General features: G+C 37.5%; 1 protein-coding gene across 8 annotated transcripts in view; it reads left to right on the top strand.

Moving 5' to 3' along the window:
* Positions 1-12,815, top strand: part of RNF38 (ring finger protein 38) — a 134,757-nt gene extending 121,942 nt beyond the window's left edge. For 5 of the 8 annotated variants that reach the window (XM_060101413.1, XM_060101417.1, XM_060101409.1 and 2 more), the window contains 4 exons: positions 287-393; positions 1,975-2,059; positions 6,167-6,288; positions 9,374-12,815. In XM_060101413.1, coding sequence (XP_059957396.1) covers positions 287-393; positions 1,975-2,059; positions 6,167-6,288; positions 9,374-9,572 — 513 coding nt within the window. In that variant the 3' untranslated portion in view covers positions 9,573-12,815. Of the gene's footprint in view, positions 1-286; positions 394-1,974; positions 2,060-6,166; positions 6,289-7,847; positions 7,948-9,373 lie in introns of all 8 variants that reach the window. The other 3 variants (XM_060101415.1, XM_060101412.1, XM_060101416.1) reach the window with 1 other exon arrangement.
* The last annotated feature ends 1,948 nt before the right edge of the window (positions 12,816-14,763 follow it).

Raw genomic sequence — 14,763 nt, 5'->3', positions numbered from 1 at the left:
CTGGACAACCAGGGAAGCCCCTCGAGTTCTGTTTCAGTATAACTCTACATGTTTAGAATTTTAAATGTATTCTTGCAGTCAGTTGGAAAATTATATTTAGAAGTACACCTAAGTGTATGTTTTAAACAAGCTGTCGCATCTATGTTAACATTTAAAAAATATTAAATACCACTTGAACAGTAAATAACTTCCTAGGTTTTTAAAAAAGAAGAGACTTTATTCGACAGCTTAAAAAGTTGTGAACGTAGAATGATTTTAAATTGTTTTACCATTTTTCTCTCTACAGTCTTATCCTCCATTTATGCCTCGGAGGCTCACAGGACGTAGTAGATATCGATCCCAGCAGCCAATACCACCTCCCCCTTATCATCCCAGCTTACTGCCATATGTGTTGTAAGTTCTGTCTTTCTTATTTTAATGAGTTCTGAATTTTGACATCCTTGAGATTCTCTTTCCTTTATGAACATTTCTGTGTGGTATATATTTAATTAATTTAGAGTGTGTTAGATATTTGTTTTTATTTAATGTTAAGAGGTTGGGGTCGGGGGGGACCATTTAAGGGTGAAAGAAACAGCAAGGACAAGGTAGAAGTTGGGGGTGTGGGGGAGAAATTTGTGAGCCAGAAGATAGGTTTAGCAAATCAAAAGATAGAGAAGTTTAAATTTTTTGCCTCTTTTACAGCTGGCATCACTTGCCACCTTCTTTTGGTTATCTAGCATTTGATGCTGCTACTTCTCAGGAAGAGGGAGAAAGAAGTTGTATTTGTGCCTTAGAAATACTCTTCTAGGGGCTTCCCTGGTGGCGCAGTGGTTGAGAGTCCACCTGCCGGTGCAGGGGATGCGGGTTCGTGCCCCGGTCCGGGAGGATCCCACGTGCCGCAGAGCGGCTGGGCCCGTGAGCCATGGCCACTGGGCCTGTGCGTCCGGAGCCTGTGTTCCGCAACGGGGGAGGCCACAGCAGTGAGAGGCCCGCATACCGCGAAAAAAAAAAAAATGAAAAGAAAAAAAAGAAGAAATACTCTTCTAGGATTAAGTTTGTAACAGAAACACCCATGGCTTAAATATGACAATTCTTTATTTCTTTCTCATGTAATAAAGTCTAAAAGTAGGCAGTTCAAACATGGTTTGTTAGCTCCATAACCCTGAGGAATGGTTCTACTATCTTCAAATTTTTATGGCTTCCTCTGCATGATATAAGATGACTCCTCAGGCTCTAGCCATTACATCCACATTCCAGCTAGCAAAAATGAAGATGGATCTCTCTGCCTACCTGCCTCCTCTCAAGGATACTTCCTAGAAATTGCATGTATGACTCTGCCTACGTCCCATTGGCCAGAATTTAGTCTCATGTCTGTAACTACCTTCTAGGAAGGCTGGGGAATGTTGTCTTTATACCAGAGGGCCATATGCCTATATCATACTATTTTGATAATTGTAGCTTTATTGTAAGTCTTAAAATCAGATGGTATAAATCTCCCAACTTCGTTCTTAAACTGATTTTATTTAAAGTCTTTTGCATGTCCATATAAATTTTAAAATCAGCAATCAGTTTCTACTTTTAAAAAGCTGGCATTTTGGTAGGGATTACGTGAAATCTGTAGGTGAGTTTTGGAAGAGAAGTGACATCTTTAACAGTATTGAGTCTTCTGGCCTACTTATATGGTATATTTCTCTGTTCATCTTTTAAAATTTATCCTAGCAGTATTTTTACAGTTTATATTATACAGGTCTTGCACATGTTTAGTTAAATTCATCCATAATGTTTCATGTTTTTTTATGCTGTTGTGAAAGGTATTTTTTTAATGTCAGTTTTTAATTGTTTATTACTAGTGAAGTCAGTTTCTTTAAAAGGTTGTCACTGATCAACACTGACCATTCTTTATCCATTTAGCACTGGCCTTGTTCTTCTCATCCTGTTCATTGAAATAATGTATTAATGCATTATCAATGCTTGGGTTGCTTATTTGCATTGCAGATCAATGCTTCCAGTGCCACCTGCAGTGGGCCCAACTTTCAGTTTTGAATTGGATGTGGAAGATGGAGAAGTAGAAAATTACGAGGTTAGTAGGTGAAATGTGAATTAATTTGGGGAATTTTGTATGCATAAAAATACTGTGCTACTCAACTCATTGATCTAATTAAACATTTATTAGGTAAATCCATTGTATATTTCAAGATACAAATGTGGGCTTCCCTGGTGGCACAGTGGTTGGGGGTCCGCCTGCCGATGCGGGGGACACAGGTTCGTGCTCCAGTCCGGGAGGGTCCCGCGTGCCGCGGAGCAGCTGGGCCCATGAGCCATGGCCACTGGGGCTGCGCATCTGGAGCCTGTGCTCCGCGGTGGGAGAGGCCGCAGCAGTGAGAGGCCCGCGTATCGCCAAAAAAAAAAAAAAAAAAAAAAAGATACAAATGTGTCAGAAATACTGTTCATCCTTAAAGATATTTCAGCATGTACCACACAGTTATGATAACAAGATAGACTTTGGTGCTCTATTAGAATTACATACAATTCCTGTAAAAGAATGTAAATGAGAAAATGGTGAATTATGAGTGGATGTTCTGAAACCATGCAAGTTCTGAACTATGGGAACTGCAAATAGAAAAGAGTACATCTTGAAAGACATTTTAACACTAGAATCAACAGGATTTGATCATTGAATGGTTTGTGGTAGTGTCAGGGTTATGAGTGGGAAGGTTGCAAGAGAAGATGCTTTGCAAAAGGACTACAATAACTTGCGCAGAAGGCAAACTCAAAGATGATGGGGCAAATAGACGGTGTTGACATTGTCATATTATATGAGGTTAGGAATAGGACAGACAGTTTAAGGGTTGGAAGGCACATTTGGATTTGGAAATGTTGAATGTGAGTGACTATGTGACTGTTTTGGTACTGCCTTACCCCAGCCTCACTCTATTTATGAGTCTCTATTTATGTAGTATGAATACTGGAACAGGGTTTTTTTTGTTGTTCATTTTTTTAGGTGAATTGAACCTGGGAACAGGGAGGAAAGACACACATACGCAAACACGGTCTTACAGCACCTTTTTTTTTTTTTTTTTTAATGCATGTGGAAGAGATCAGGCCAAATGCTATCTATATTCTTGTGTAATTTTTTAAATGCCATTATACTACTTTCTGCATATACAGTCACACTGCAGTGTCCTTTGGATTGCATTCTCAGATTTCTTGAGAAAGGGGCTATAATAATTTCCTGTTTCTACACTGTTTATGCTAGTTTTGTACAGAGTAGTAAGAAAAGGAGTTGGTTATCCTTTAGGCATTCTGTATTAAAATTGTCATAAGTCATGTTGCTGAAAAGGACAGCTCTTTGTTAAATCATATACATATCAGTGAAAAAAAACAGTGATACACACCATTCTAGTATAAGAAAAATATTTTGTGTTTGGCATTAGAGTCCCTTTCTTTATTTTTTTTTTTAATTTTAATTTCTTTTTTTTTTTTTTTTTTTTTTGCTGTACGCGGGCCTCTCACTGCTGTGGCCTCTCCCGTTGCGGAGCACAGGCTCCAGACACAGGCTCCGCGGCCATGGCTCGCGGGCCCAGCCGCTCCGCGGCATGTGGGATCCTCCGGGATCGGGGCACGAACCCGTGTCCCCTGCATCGGCAGGCGGACTCTCAACCACTGCGCCACCAGGGAAGCCCCTTAATTTTAATTTTAATTTTTATCTTTTGGCCCCGCCATGTGTCAGCGGGTTCTTAGTTCCCTGACCAGGGATCAAACCTGTGCCCCTGCACTGGAAGCACGGAGTCGTAACCACTGGACTGCCAGGGAAGTCCCAGGAGTCCCTTTCTAAATTGTATTTTGGGTTGACTATGTTTAATCTTCTGCAAAGTCATACTTTAGTCCAGTCAATAGTCTTGTTTGCTTTTCTGGTTTTGTCTCATAGTATACACGCCTACAACACACACTAGTCCAGAGTACTCACCATTTTTTGAGTCTGCCCTATACATCCTTGCTTCAGTGCCTTTATTCCCCTTGATTCTTCTGCTTAAGAACTTTTCCCCCTTCCTGTACATGGCCATCTTTCAAGAACCAGTTAAAAACCTGCTCCCTCTGTGAAGGCATTTCTAGCCCATTCCCAGGTCTATGTGAGTCTCTCCCTCCTTTTTGCTCTCATAGGTCTTATAAAACAATACATACTAATCATGTCCTGCCTTCAGTTGTCTTGCTTTCAGATCATGTAAGTTTGTTGAGGGCTCAATTATCATTACAGTCTCCATCCAATAAGGGCTTAAAGTAATGGTCATAAATTATATTACTTGACCTAAGTGTCCTATAGAATATAAAATATAGGTGTAAAAGATATATCACCTCTATCATAAACTTTATAGCTAATTGTAATCAGCATCAGTTAAATTTAACAAATTACCATCTACTAGCATTTAGAAGGACTTAGGGGCATGCATGGAGAAGGGGGAGCAATTTATTTAGATGACACAATTCTCCAAATAAAACTGTACCAAAAGCAGTGTTTTGCAGCATCATGTTAAAACACACAGTTATCACAGCATTGATTATTGATATTATGGGAAATTAAATGTATTCCTCTCATTGTCCATCCTTATTTCTTCGTTACCTATTCTCTTAACCCTGTGGCAGCCTTAAAAAAATAAAAAAGAGGGGCAGCAGCATGCACATGGCTGCCTGATTGTAGGATAAAGCAAATGAGCAATTAGAGCCATTGAAAACTGGGAGAAAGGAGGTACTAGTGTAAAATCAAGCATAATAGCTGCAATGTGTTGAAACATATCTACTGTGTTAAAATCCATGAATTGATAAGTGATACTTCAAAAAATAAAAAAAATAAACTCATTAGTCTTATCCTGCCTATTTTTTATAAATTAAACTACTGAGTATAGTTTAATATGAGGCAGCTGATCAGTGTAGAAGTATTTCATCTAATGAAGAAAGAGTGATAGAATATTACCGTTTTGCCATCTTTAATGAATTAATGGATCTAGGCAGTGTTCCATCAGTGCTAACTAACATAACAACTAGACATGCTGAGCCTTACGATGGAAATAGTAAAATCTTGCAATTTATAGGAAGTACAGGGGACAAGGAAGGAACGTTACTAAACCACACGAGTCAGGGATGGGGAGGTTCAGTCAGCAAAATTCAGACTGCGAATTTCTACAGGCCGTTGACCTGGTTTCTTTTTTTTTTCTTTTTTTTTTTTTTAATATTTATTTATTTATTTTTGGCTGTGTTGGGTCTTCGTTTCTGTGCGAGGGCTTTCTCTAGTTGCGGCAAGCGGGGGCCACTCTTCATCGCGGTGCGCGGGCCTCTCACTATCGCGGCCTCTTGTTGTGGAGCACAGGCTCCAGACGCACAGGCTCAGTAGTTGTGACTCACGGGCCTAGTTGCTCTGCGGCATGTGGGATCCTCCTGGACCAGGGCTCGAACCCGAGTCCCCTGCATTGGCAGGCAGATTCTCAACCACTGCACCACCAGGGAAGCCCCTGACCTGGTTTCTTTAACAAATAAAAGAGTAAAAAAAAAAATACTTGAGATGTCAAGCAGTGGTAACATGCATTTATTTGGATCCTAATTTGAACAAACTATTTCAAAAAGTGTTTTGAAAATAATTGAAACAGTCAGAGGTATTTGACATTAAGGAATTACTAATTCTGGGGGTGTGATGATGTTAGTGTGATTATATTCTTTTAAAAAGTGTTTTAGTTTTTAGATTGGTGGTGATTCTCAACCTGGGGACAGTTTTATCCCTTAGAGGCTATTTAGCAATATCTGGAGATATTTTTGTAGAGGCCAGGGTTACTGCTAAACATCCTACAGTGCACAGAAAAACCTCCCACAAAATTTTATCCAGCCCCAAATGTCCAAAATGCTGAGGTTGACAGACTGTCTTAAAGATAACAAACAGAACTATTTCACCAATGAAATACCATGTTTTAGTTTTCTTTCAAAATAATCTGGGGTTTAGGAGTGGACAGTAAAAGATGAAATAAATTAGCTGTGAATTGTTGAGCCTGGGTAATGGGCATATGGAAGTAATTTCTTTATACTATTTCTCTACTTCTGTATGTATTTAAAATTTTTCCATAATAAAGGTAGTTTAAATATATATATATTGGAATATAAAATTTAAAGAAAAATGCAGCTATGTCTCTCTTCCCCTCTGTAGGCCCTGTTAAACCTAGCAGAGCGACTGGGAGAGGCCAAGCCTCGAGGACTGACTAAAGCAGACATTGAACAACTTCCTTCTTACCGGTTCAATCCTAACAACCACCAGTCAGAACAGACTTTGTAAGTATATTTTTCTGACCTCATTCTGTGTTAAATTTCCTTTTCCACCTTTTGTGAAATAAAAGCTTGGAAGTCAAAGATAACTTGATAAAGATAAGTAGTGACTATTTCATGCTCTAGGCCTATGCTGTCCAGTAAGATAGCTGCTAGTCACATGGGGCTATTTAAGTTAAATAAAATAAAAGTTAAAATTTTTAGTTGCACTAGCTAGTGATGCTATATCAGAAGATGTAGATGTAGAACATTTCTATCACCTGAGGAAGTCCTGTGGGACAGTGCTGTTCTGGATTTTTAGGTGGCCTAGAAATCTTATAGTTTTTAATTCAAACACTAGAATTATATTAGATTGAAAAGTTTCATACCTGTAAAATTTGAGGGTTTTACCTGAAGATTCTCCTTATTATAGTATCTTTTTTTAATAGCAGCTCTGCTAGATACAATTCACATTTAAAGTGTATAATCCAGTGGTTTTTAGTATATTCATAGAATTTTGCAACTCTGAATTTGATTTGCATCATCACAATCAAGTTTACACCATTTTCGTCACCCCCATTAGAAACCTCATCTGTTAGTAACCACTCTCCACTTCTCCCCAACCCTCTAAACCCTGGCTCAGCCCCCTGCTGTATCACTTCATTCCTAATTGACTATACCATTTTACATTCCCACCAGCAGTGTATAGAAGTTTTCAGTTTCTCCACATCCTCACCAACGCTTGTTATTGTCTGTCTTTTGATTCTAGCCATCTTAGTGGGAGTGAAGTGGTATCTCACTGAGGTTTTGATTTCCATTTCCCAGATGGCTAGTGATGTTGAGCTCTTTTACTATACTTACTGGCCATTTATATATCTTTAGAGAAATGTGTATTCACATTCTTTGTCCATTTTTTAATTGGGTTGTCTTTATTGAGTTGTAGAAGTTATTTGTGTATTATACATATAAGTCCTTATATAAGATTTATGATTTTCAAAAATATCTTCCATTCTGTGAGTTAGTTGTCTTTTCACTTTATAGATTGGCGTCTTTAGAAGCACTTTTTTTTTTAATGGATGAAGTTCAGTTTGTCTGCGTTTTCTGGTTGGTGTTTCTTGTGCTTTTGATACCATCTCTAAGAAACCATTGCCTATTCCAAGGTCATGAAGATTTACTCCAGTGTTTCCTTCTAAAAGTTTAATAGTTTTTAGCTTTTACATTTAGGCTTTTCATTTTTTAGTTAATTTTCGTATATTGTGTGAGGTAGGGGTCCAACTTCATTCTTTTGCATATGGGTATCCAGCTGTTCCAACCCCATTTGTTGAATATAATAGTATCTTCAGTATTGAGGTTGTCTTGGATGTTAAGCCAGAAATTTTCTTGATCATCTCTCACTCAGTAAAGCAAAGCACTCCTACTAAATTTCTTAATATCATGCTTTTTTCGAGGTATTGATAGAGTATTTTGTTTTAAAATTTAAATATTTTGATAAGTGAGATGATAAGTGGTTTTGTAGGCTTCGAGAGTTGTAACAAAATAGAAACCACTTGGTTTTATGGTTAAACAACCTTTTTGCTTTATTTTAGGTGTGTAGTATGCATGTGTGATTTTGAGTCAAGGCAGCTACTTAGAGTTTTACCCTGTAACCACGAGTTCCATGCCAAGTGTGTCGACAAATGGCTTAAGGTAAAATGATGGCATCTGAAGAGAATGACATCGCATTTTCTTTCTTATGCATCATAGTTTTATGTAGAGTAAGTCCATGGTTTGGTGGAGGGTGATTAAGGAGACAAAACTGAAACACAGCTTTCAGTATGATTTCTGCAAATTAAGAGAAAAGACCAGTAGAAACGAACTACAATCATCAGTGTGGGAGTGATTGAGCAAAATCTGAAAATGGGTTTTCTGTCCTTGATAATCAGTATGTCCTAACTTTCTTCTAAGAGTTTAGAGGTGACCTCACTGGAGGTTCTTTGTCAGAGATTTACATGAGAAATAAACCTCTAGTGCTTTTACATAATTCTGACCATTTTCTCCTTTGTGTATATAGGTCGGGGGGGAGTCCAAAGACACAAATTCTAATAGTATGCCAGGGTGAAATTATTTCAGGGACTTCTTATTTTCTATTTTTTATAATAGTAGGATAAAAATGTGATGAAGTAAAATAATTTAGTAAACTTAATGGTTTGTTTGTTTTAGATTATTCTGAGTAGGAGATGATAATACTGGCTTAGATAACTTCACAGTTGGAAGACAGAGGAAGTTAAAATAAAATAGAATCAGTCCTCTGTGTGAGCACAGATTAAGGGTACCCAGTTTAGTCCAAACTGAATCCTGAAGGCAGAGTCTAGACTTCTTAGAAAAATGAAGTTATTATATATGCATAGCCCTGACATGTGAGAACAGAGAATGACCAGAAAAACACGGGTTCCACGTGGCTGATGGCTAGAGTGTGAGGGAGAAAGGCAAGAGAAGAGAGGGATTCAGAGGTAAAACCAGGAGCCAGCTTACTGCAGAGTCACTGTGAAGTGTGCGGGAGTTTGGACTTGATCCTGAAAACATGTGAGAGGATATGTTTTAGAAAGATCACGGCCACAGTTTGGAGAATGGAATAGAGGAGATAATTTCTGAGAGACAGAGAGATGAAATAAGGATGTTCTGGGCCAGATGGAGAAGAAACAGTAGAAGTTGGATGAAAAGAAGAGTACTTGATTTGAGAGCTATCATAATGTAGAAATGAGAGTATTTGATGAAAAATGCTTCGTAGAACGTAAGAGAGCAGGTGTTGCTTATGTTTCTGATTTTAGCAGCACAGCCAATGGTAGTGCCATTTGTTGAGGTGGAGTTTTAAGCCAGTTATTAAATTTGTCTAATCTGGTGATGGGTAGTTTTGTCTGTATGTTGAAACGGACCTATTAAAAAATTATTCACAGGCTGTTATTGTTTTTGAGGTTTGTGGCGTATATTTTAAAAGATTAAATGATTGCTTTGTACCTTCTTAAAGAAACAAAGAATGTAAAAACTATGTGGAAAGTAAAAATAGTTCTATTGCTTTTAATATGTTTCACTGTATAAGTCAAAATTCAAACAAGTTTTCTCTTCTGTGTTTTAGGCAAATCGTACTTGCCCAATCTGCCGAGCTGATGCTTCAGAAGTGCATCGGGATTCAGAATGACCAACCTAAGAGCACAAATTTAATTTGGGTGTTCCTCATCACATGTATATATGGACTATCCATTGAACTTAATCTGTGTGGCTTCCAGCCCTCCCTTTACCAAAAGGGTCAATGGACCTTTCTTTGCACTGTGTGACCTAATCAACTATAAAAGCTTACAATTAGTCTTCACAATTATGGGATTATTATACTAACCGTGTGATTGGAACTCCAAAGACTTTTTCTTTAGCTTAATTTTGTGTGTGCACTAACATTCCCTGGTTTTCGTGTGATCATTCCGAGTGTTGCTGCAAGATTACAGTGGACGTGATCTTTTAGCATGTGCTTTTATAAAAAGTGGTAGCTCCAGATGATATAGCAATCTACCTTATATAGAGCCTTCAGAAACTGTGAGTGGAAATGAATGCAGCGTATGACTGTTGGTGATAAATGTATCTGTGTGTGTGAGAGAATGTGTGAAACTACTTGTGTGAGGGCATGGTAGCTCAAGTGTGTATGAGATCCTGTATACCAGCATGTACCAAGAATGTGTGTGTAGTTTTAATTATGCTGCAATGTATAATCTGGTGTGTTATTTAAACAGCACTAGTACTGTACACTGGTTTTTTCCCTTGTGTTTGCTGTTGCACACTGATTGCTAAGGGTGCATCAATTATAAGCATTGAATACTCCATCCCCTTCCCTCCCAATGAATGGAATGAGAAAAGCCTTCTTCCTTTGCTTCAGGCAGCTGTCACCTTCTCTTCGTTGGTGATCCCAAGTGGGTCACTTAAGGAAAAAAGTGTAACAGATTCTCACTCCATGAACCTGATATTTTCATCCTGTTGTGAAAAAGAAATTTTTAAATCTCCAACTTGCTGTTTCCAAAAAGAAGGTGCAATATCATACATCATCAATTAGCAATATTAGCATTTCAATCAATGTTTTGAATGTTGATACTCTCTTCTTTTTCCTTTACCTTTCCAGTAAGCTTCTTACCGGAAGTACTTGTGATTTTTTTTTTTTTTAATGTTTAGATTTGTAGTCTATTCTGAAGATATTTGAGTAATATATTTCTAAGAATACCACTGGTCCCATGAAGTCTCACCTCCTCTACTTCCACCAGAACAAAATCTGTTAACTCAGCTTGACTTCTGATATGTTCTTTGTTCAAGCTCCCATAGGCAACTAAATTGTTTTAAGAAAACTATATTTCTGTTCTGCCAAGCTCCAGTTCTGAAAGTTGTCTAGTTCTTTTCCCCTCAGTAAATGTGCTTCTCATCGAAATCCTCATTTCCAGGATGGATCAAGTGCTGTGACAGCTCAAGTTCTTTAGACCTGATGTGCTTTGATGTTTTATTGCTTTTCTTTTTAATTTTTGTTTGAATGAGAAAATGATTAATTTAACAGGTGTCCAGAATACTTGCAGTATAAATGAAGATTTGATTTTTGTATAAAAAATAATGCTGTAAAACAGGAATTGACCTTCATTTAGTTGATCTGAAAATAATACATAGCTGTGTGGGTTTTTTTAATAGGTTCATTGAGCATAATTCAGATTGTTTAAAATCATTTTCCCAGCAATGTTTGGATTCCTCTCTCATTCTTCTAGTGTGCTCAACATTGCCTCTTCCTGCAGTTGATGTCCTTGCTCTGTTTGCAGTAGCACAAGCTGCATAACTCCAGTCGGGACTGTAATGACTTGCTGCCAGCCTCACTCAGCTTTCAGTTGGCTCTGTGTCCGTTTTCTACTCAGTGTTAACTACTTGTTACTGCCGTGCTACTTGCCTTCTCTTGAAGACTCTATAAGCTCATCACAGCTTAGAGTTCAGTAAAGTCAATTCACACAGAAGCACAATTTTGCCCTTTTCCAGACACTGTTGCCTCTATCTAGTCATACAAGTAAGATTTTGTGTACCTTCTGTTTGCCCCTGTATTTGTCAGTGCATCAGAAATACATCTAAACAGTGGTAAAATGCACGTTACTTTTAAATCATTAGAATATCCTCCACCTGTTCCTGATGAATAAAGTGTGTTAAAAACCAAAATTATTGGCATAATAATCAGCTACATTACAAATCACATATAGTCTAATCTTTATTTTTTTTAATTAAGAAATCACGTTTAAAATGGCAAAAGCCCATCTTATACATAGACTCTTTTATATAGCTGCAAAAAATTTATATCTGTACAGATCTAACATAACACTACTACACTCAGTATTCATTTTATTGAAGCATGCAAGTAAAGCACTTTTTCTAATTTATATAGATACCTAATTAACAAGGCACATTGTACTAATGACTAGGAAAAGTAGCTCTTTCCTCCCTCCCTCTGATGAATTCTTAATACCCCTTTTCCATTAAAATTTTGAGAGGTTGTTGGCAATTTAGGAGGCAGCAGGGTCTATTTTGGTAAAATCCTGAATGAATTGTTGCACTCTCATGACTGACCTGTCTTTGGGAATGTCTTCTTTGCATGGGGCTCTTAAGGATGTGTGCAGACTTGCTTGTTAAGTGGTTAGTGCATATTAGGAGCATACATGCATGTGTTCTGAACTAGCTTAGACTAGCCACAGTGAGTAACTTTGTGGCTAGCAGAAGAGAAAGAACAGTTGATTCATACCCAGCTGTTGACACCTTGGGTGATGCACCAGATAGCAGGCAGATGTTGGTTTGTTGCCTTCTTCCTCTTTCCTCCTAAAACAATTTTGGCTTTACCACCTTAACTCTGCTGTGTTTTTTGTTTTTCTATGCATGAAATACCATCTTTGTTTGTTTTTAGCGCCCCCTCTTCCCCAAACAGAACAAAACAAAAAACAAGGCCTCCAGGTATCAAGATCTCATTAGGATTTTCTGTCCTGAATTTTTTTGAGCAAAATCTGGAAAATGTGAAAGCATATTTAGATTTTATACACTCTCTGAAATGTGATTTGTTAAGATTCTTATATTTGGGCCTCTTATAACATTTTGAAAGAGATCTACCAACTCACTTATGAGTATTTTTCACAGATATCTTTAGGCCTGTTAGAAAGCTATTTTCCCCCTGTTGGTACATTTGGTTACCTCATTTTGCTGTTTCTTTCAGATTATGAAAGCTTACAGGGGTGTATCTTTGGAATCATTTGCTGAGTCATTTCCTCAAATCATACTCCATTGTATCAGTTAACATATAGTTTTAAATGTACGTATTATAAATATCTGTAACCAAATCATTTGAAGGCTTGATAAATTTTTAACAAAGTTTGTACATTTTTTATGAAAGTTACTAGTAATGCTTTACTAAGTAGTGCAATGAATTTTTATTTTTAATCCCTGTGCCCAATTTTGGAGTTGAGAGGGTTGTTGGTAATAAATGTATGATGTACACTTAAAACATTCGGTTGCGTTTGGTGTTACTGTGTTAGGGAAGGGTAGGGGTTGTGTATGTTTGGAGGGAGGGGTGTAGAGGGATTCTCACAGGAAGATAGAGCTCATGAGCTACTAGCAGCCAGAGTTAACTTTTAGGCAGTAATGCAGAGTTTTGTTTCTGTGTTTGTGTATAAACAACTTAGAAACATAAAAGCAACTTGTATTGTGACTCATATGGTACATATTTATATCTTTACAAAGGCCAAGAAGATAGCTTGAGTGTAGGCACACACATGGTGTATAAGCTTATTGAACATTAAGGTTACATAAGCAGGCAGCTAGATTTCTTTCTGTGTATGGCAACTATAAGATGTAGGAAATAAGAGTACAAAAGATAATTGGGGGAGATGCAAGAGGGAGGAGATACAGGGATATATGTATGTGTATAGGTGATTCACGTTGCTATAAAGCAGAAACTAACACATTGTAAAGCAATTATACTCTAATAAAGATGTTAAAAAAATAAACTATGGAAACCAAAAAAAAAAGATAATTGGGCAGATTTGTTCACATTAGCTATTCTGACTTGTCAATATAATATGGAAAGAGGAGCCTCTGCTTATTTTCCATACATGTTTGTGTAATTGCTTTCCTTTGACTAAAAAAGGAAGAAAGTAAAGCAGTCTATGTGTATGCTGAAAGTAGAAGTAAAATACCAAAAAAAAAATATGAGGCTAATAGATCCCAATTCTCACTCTTTCAGGAAGCAGTCCTTTGGCTTAAGGTGATACCCTCAGACTGGCTCCGGTACTCCCTTGACAGAAGCAGTCAGAAAAGGGACTAAGTCCTGATTGTTTCCCTCATTTTTCCAGCATACTTGAAAGAGTGAGTGTTTGTGTTGGACTTTGAATGACTCAAAAACTTGTACTGTCTTACTGCAGAAGCATTTACTGCTCAGTCAGTACCTATGCACTCTCTCCCATCCCCCTTCCTACAATAAGGCAGCGAGGCTCGTGCAGCTGGGTTTGACCAAAGGACTGTAAGCTTAGGCCATGGGGGACCATTTAAAAGCTAGCTCTGTTTTCCTCTGCCATGTTGATGGCATCCCTGGATTCTGAGCCACTGTCTGGAAGAGAGCTGTCCTAGAAAGCCACTGGACTCCACAGATTTTCTGTTAACAATAAATAGAGGTCCTTAAACTATTCTTCATCAGGACTTCATCTTTGCCAGTTTATTTCCGCCCTTTACAAGTCTTTTTAGTCTTATTCTAACTACATTTTGTTAATACTAATCCTCAAATTGCCAATTAAGCATCACTGGCTACAGTTAATTTTTACTAGATCACAAGATCTGATTTGCACCACAGGATAAAATGCTTTTGAATGTTTGTGGTCAGATCACTATCAAGTGTTTCAAGTCTCTTGTGTGCTTCAGACTAATGAACTGTATAGACAAGGATGTCCAATAGAAGTGTAATTAGCCACATACATAATTTTTAAAATTTTAGTGGCTATGTTAAAAAATAGTTACGTTTTTAAAAAATATATTCAACCTAGCATACCCAAAATATTTCAATATGTAGTCAGTATAAAAGATTATTGAGATAATTTGTATTTTCTCGTACCAAGTCTTTGAATCCAATGTATAAATTGCATTTACAATACATCTCAATTTAGCTACATTTCAAATGCTCAAATAGCCACATGTGGATGGTGGCTACCATGTTGGACAGCACAGGTCTAGATGCCAGGTTATCTGGTTTCCAAATAATTGAAGGTTACTCTTGATATCCCAAGGCTTCTTAATGTTTTCATTGCATGCCTTAATAAACTACAGTATGATTAGAAATATTTTACTCTTTGTAGAGTTGAAGGTAACTCGTTGCTATATTCAATACATAAATACGTAAAAATCAGACTTAGTTCCTGTGAACGTCATATATAGCTTCCCTGGCTAACATTCAAGAACAAAGTTCCTTGTTTGTCAGTAAATTCCCAA

Source organism: Mesoplodon densirostris, chromosome 6 (genome assembly GCF_025265405.1).
Source record: "Mesoplodon densirostris isolate mMesDen1 chromosome 6, mMesDen1 primary haplotype, whole genome shotgun sequence".
Lineage (NCBI taxonomy): Eukaryota > Metazoa > Chordata > Mammalia > Artiodactyla > Ziphiidae > Mesoplodon > Mesoplodon densirostris.
This window is presented reverse-complemented; position numbering and strand designations above follow the sequence as displayed.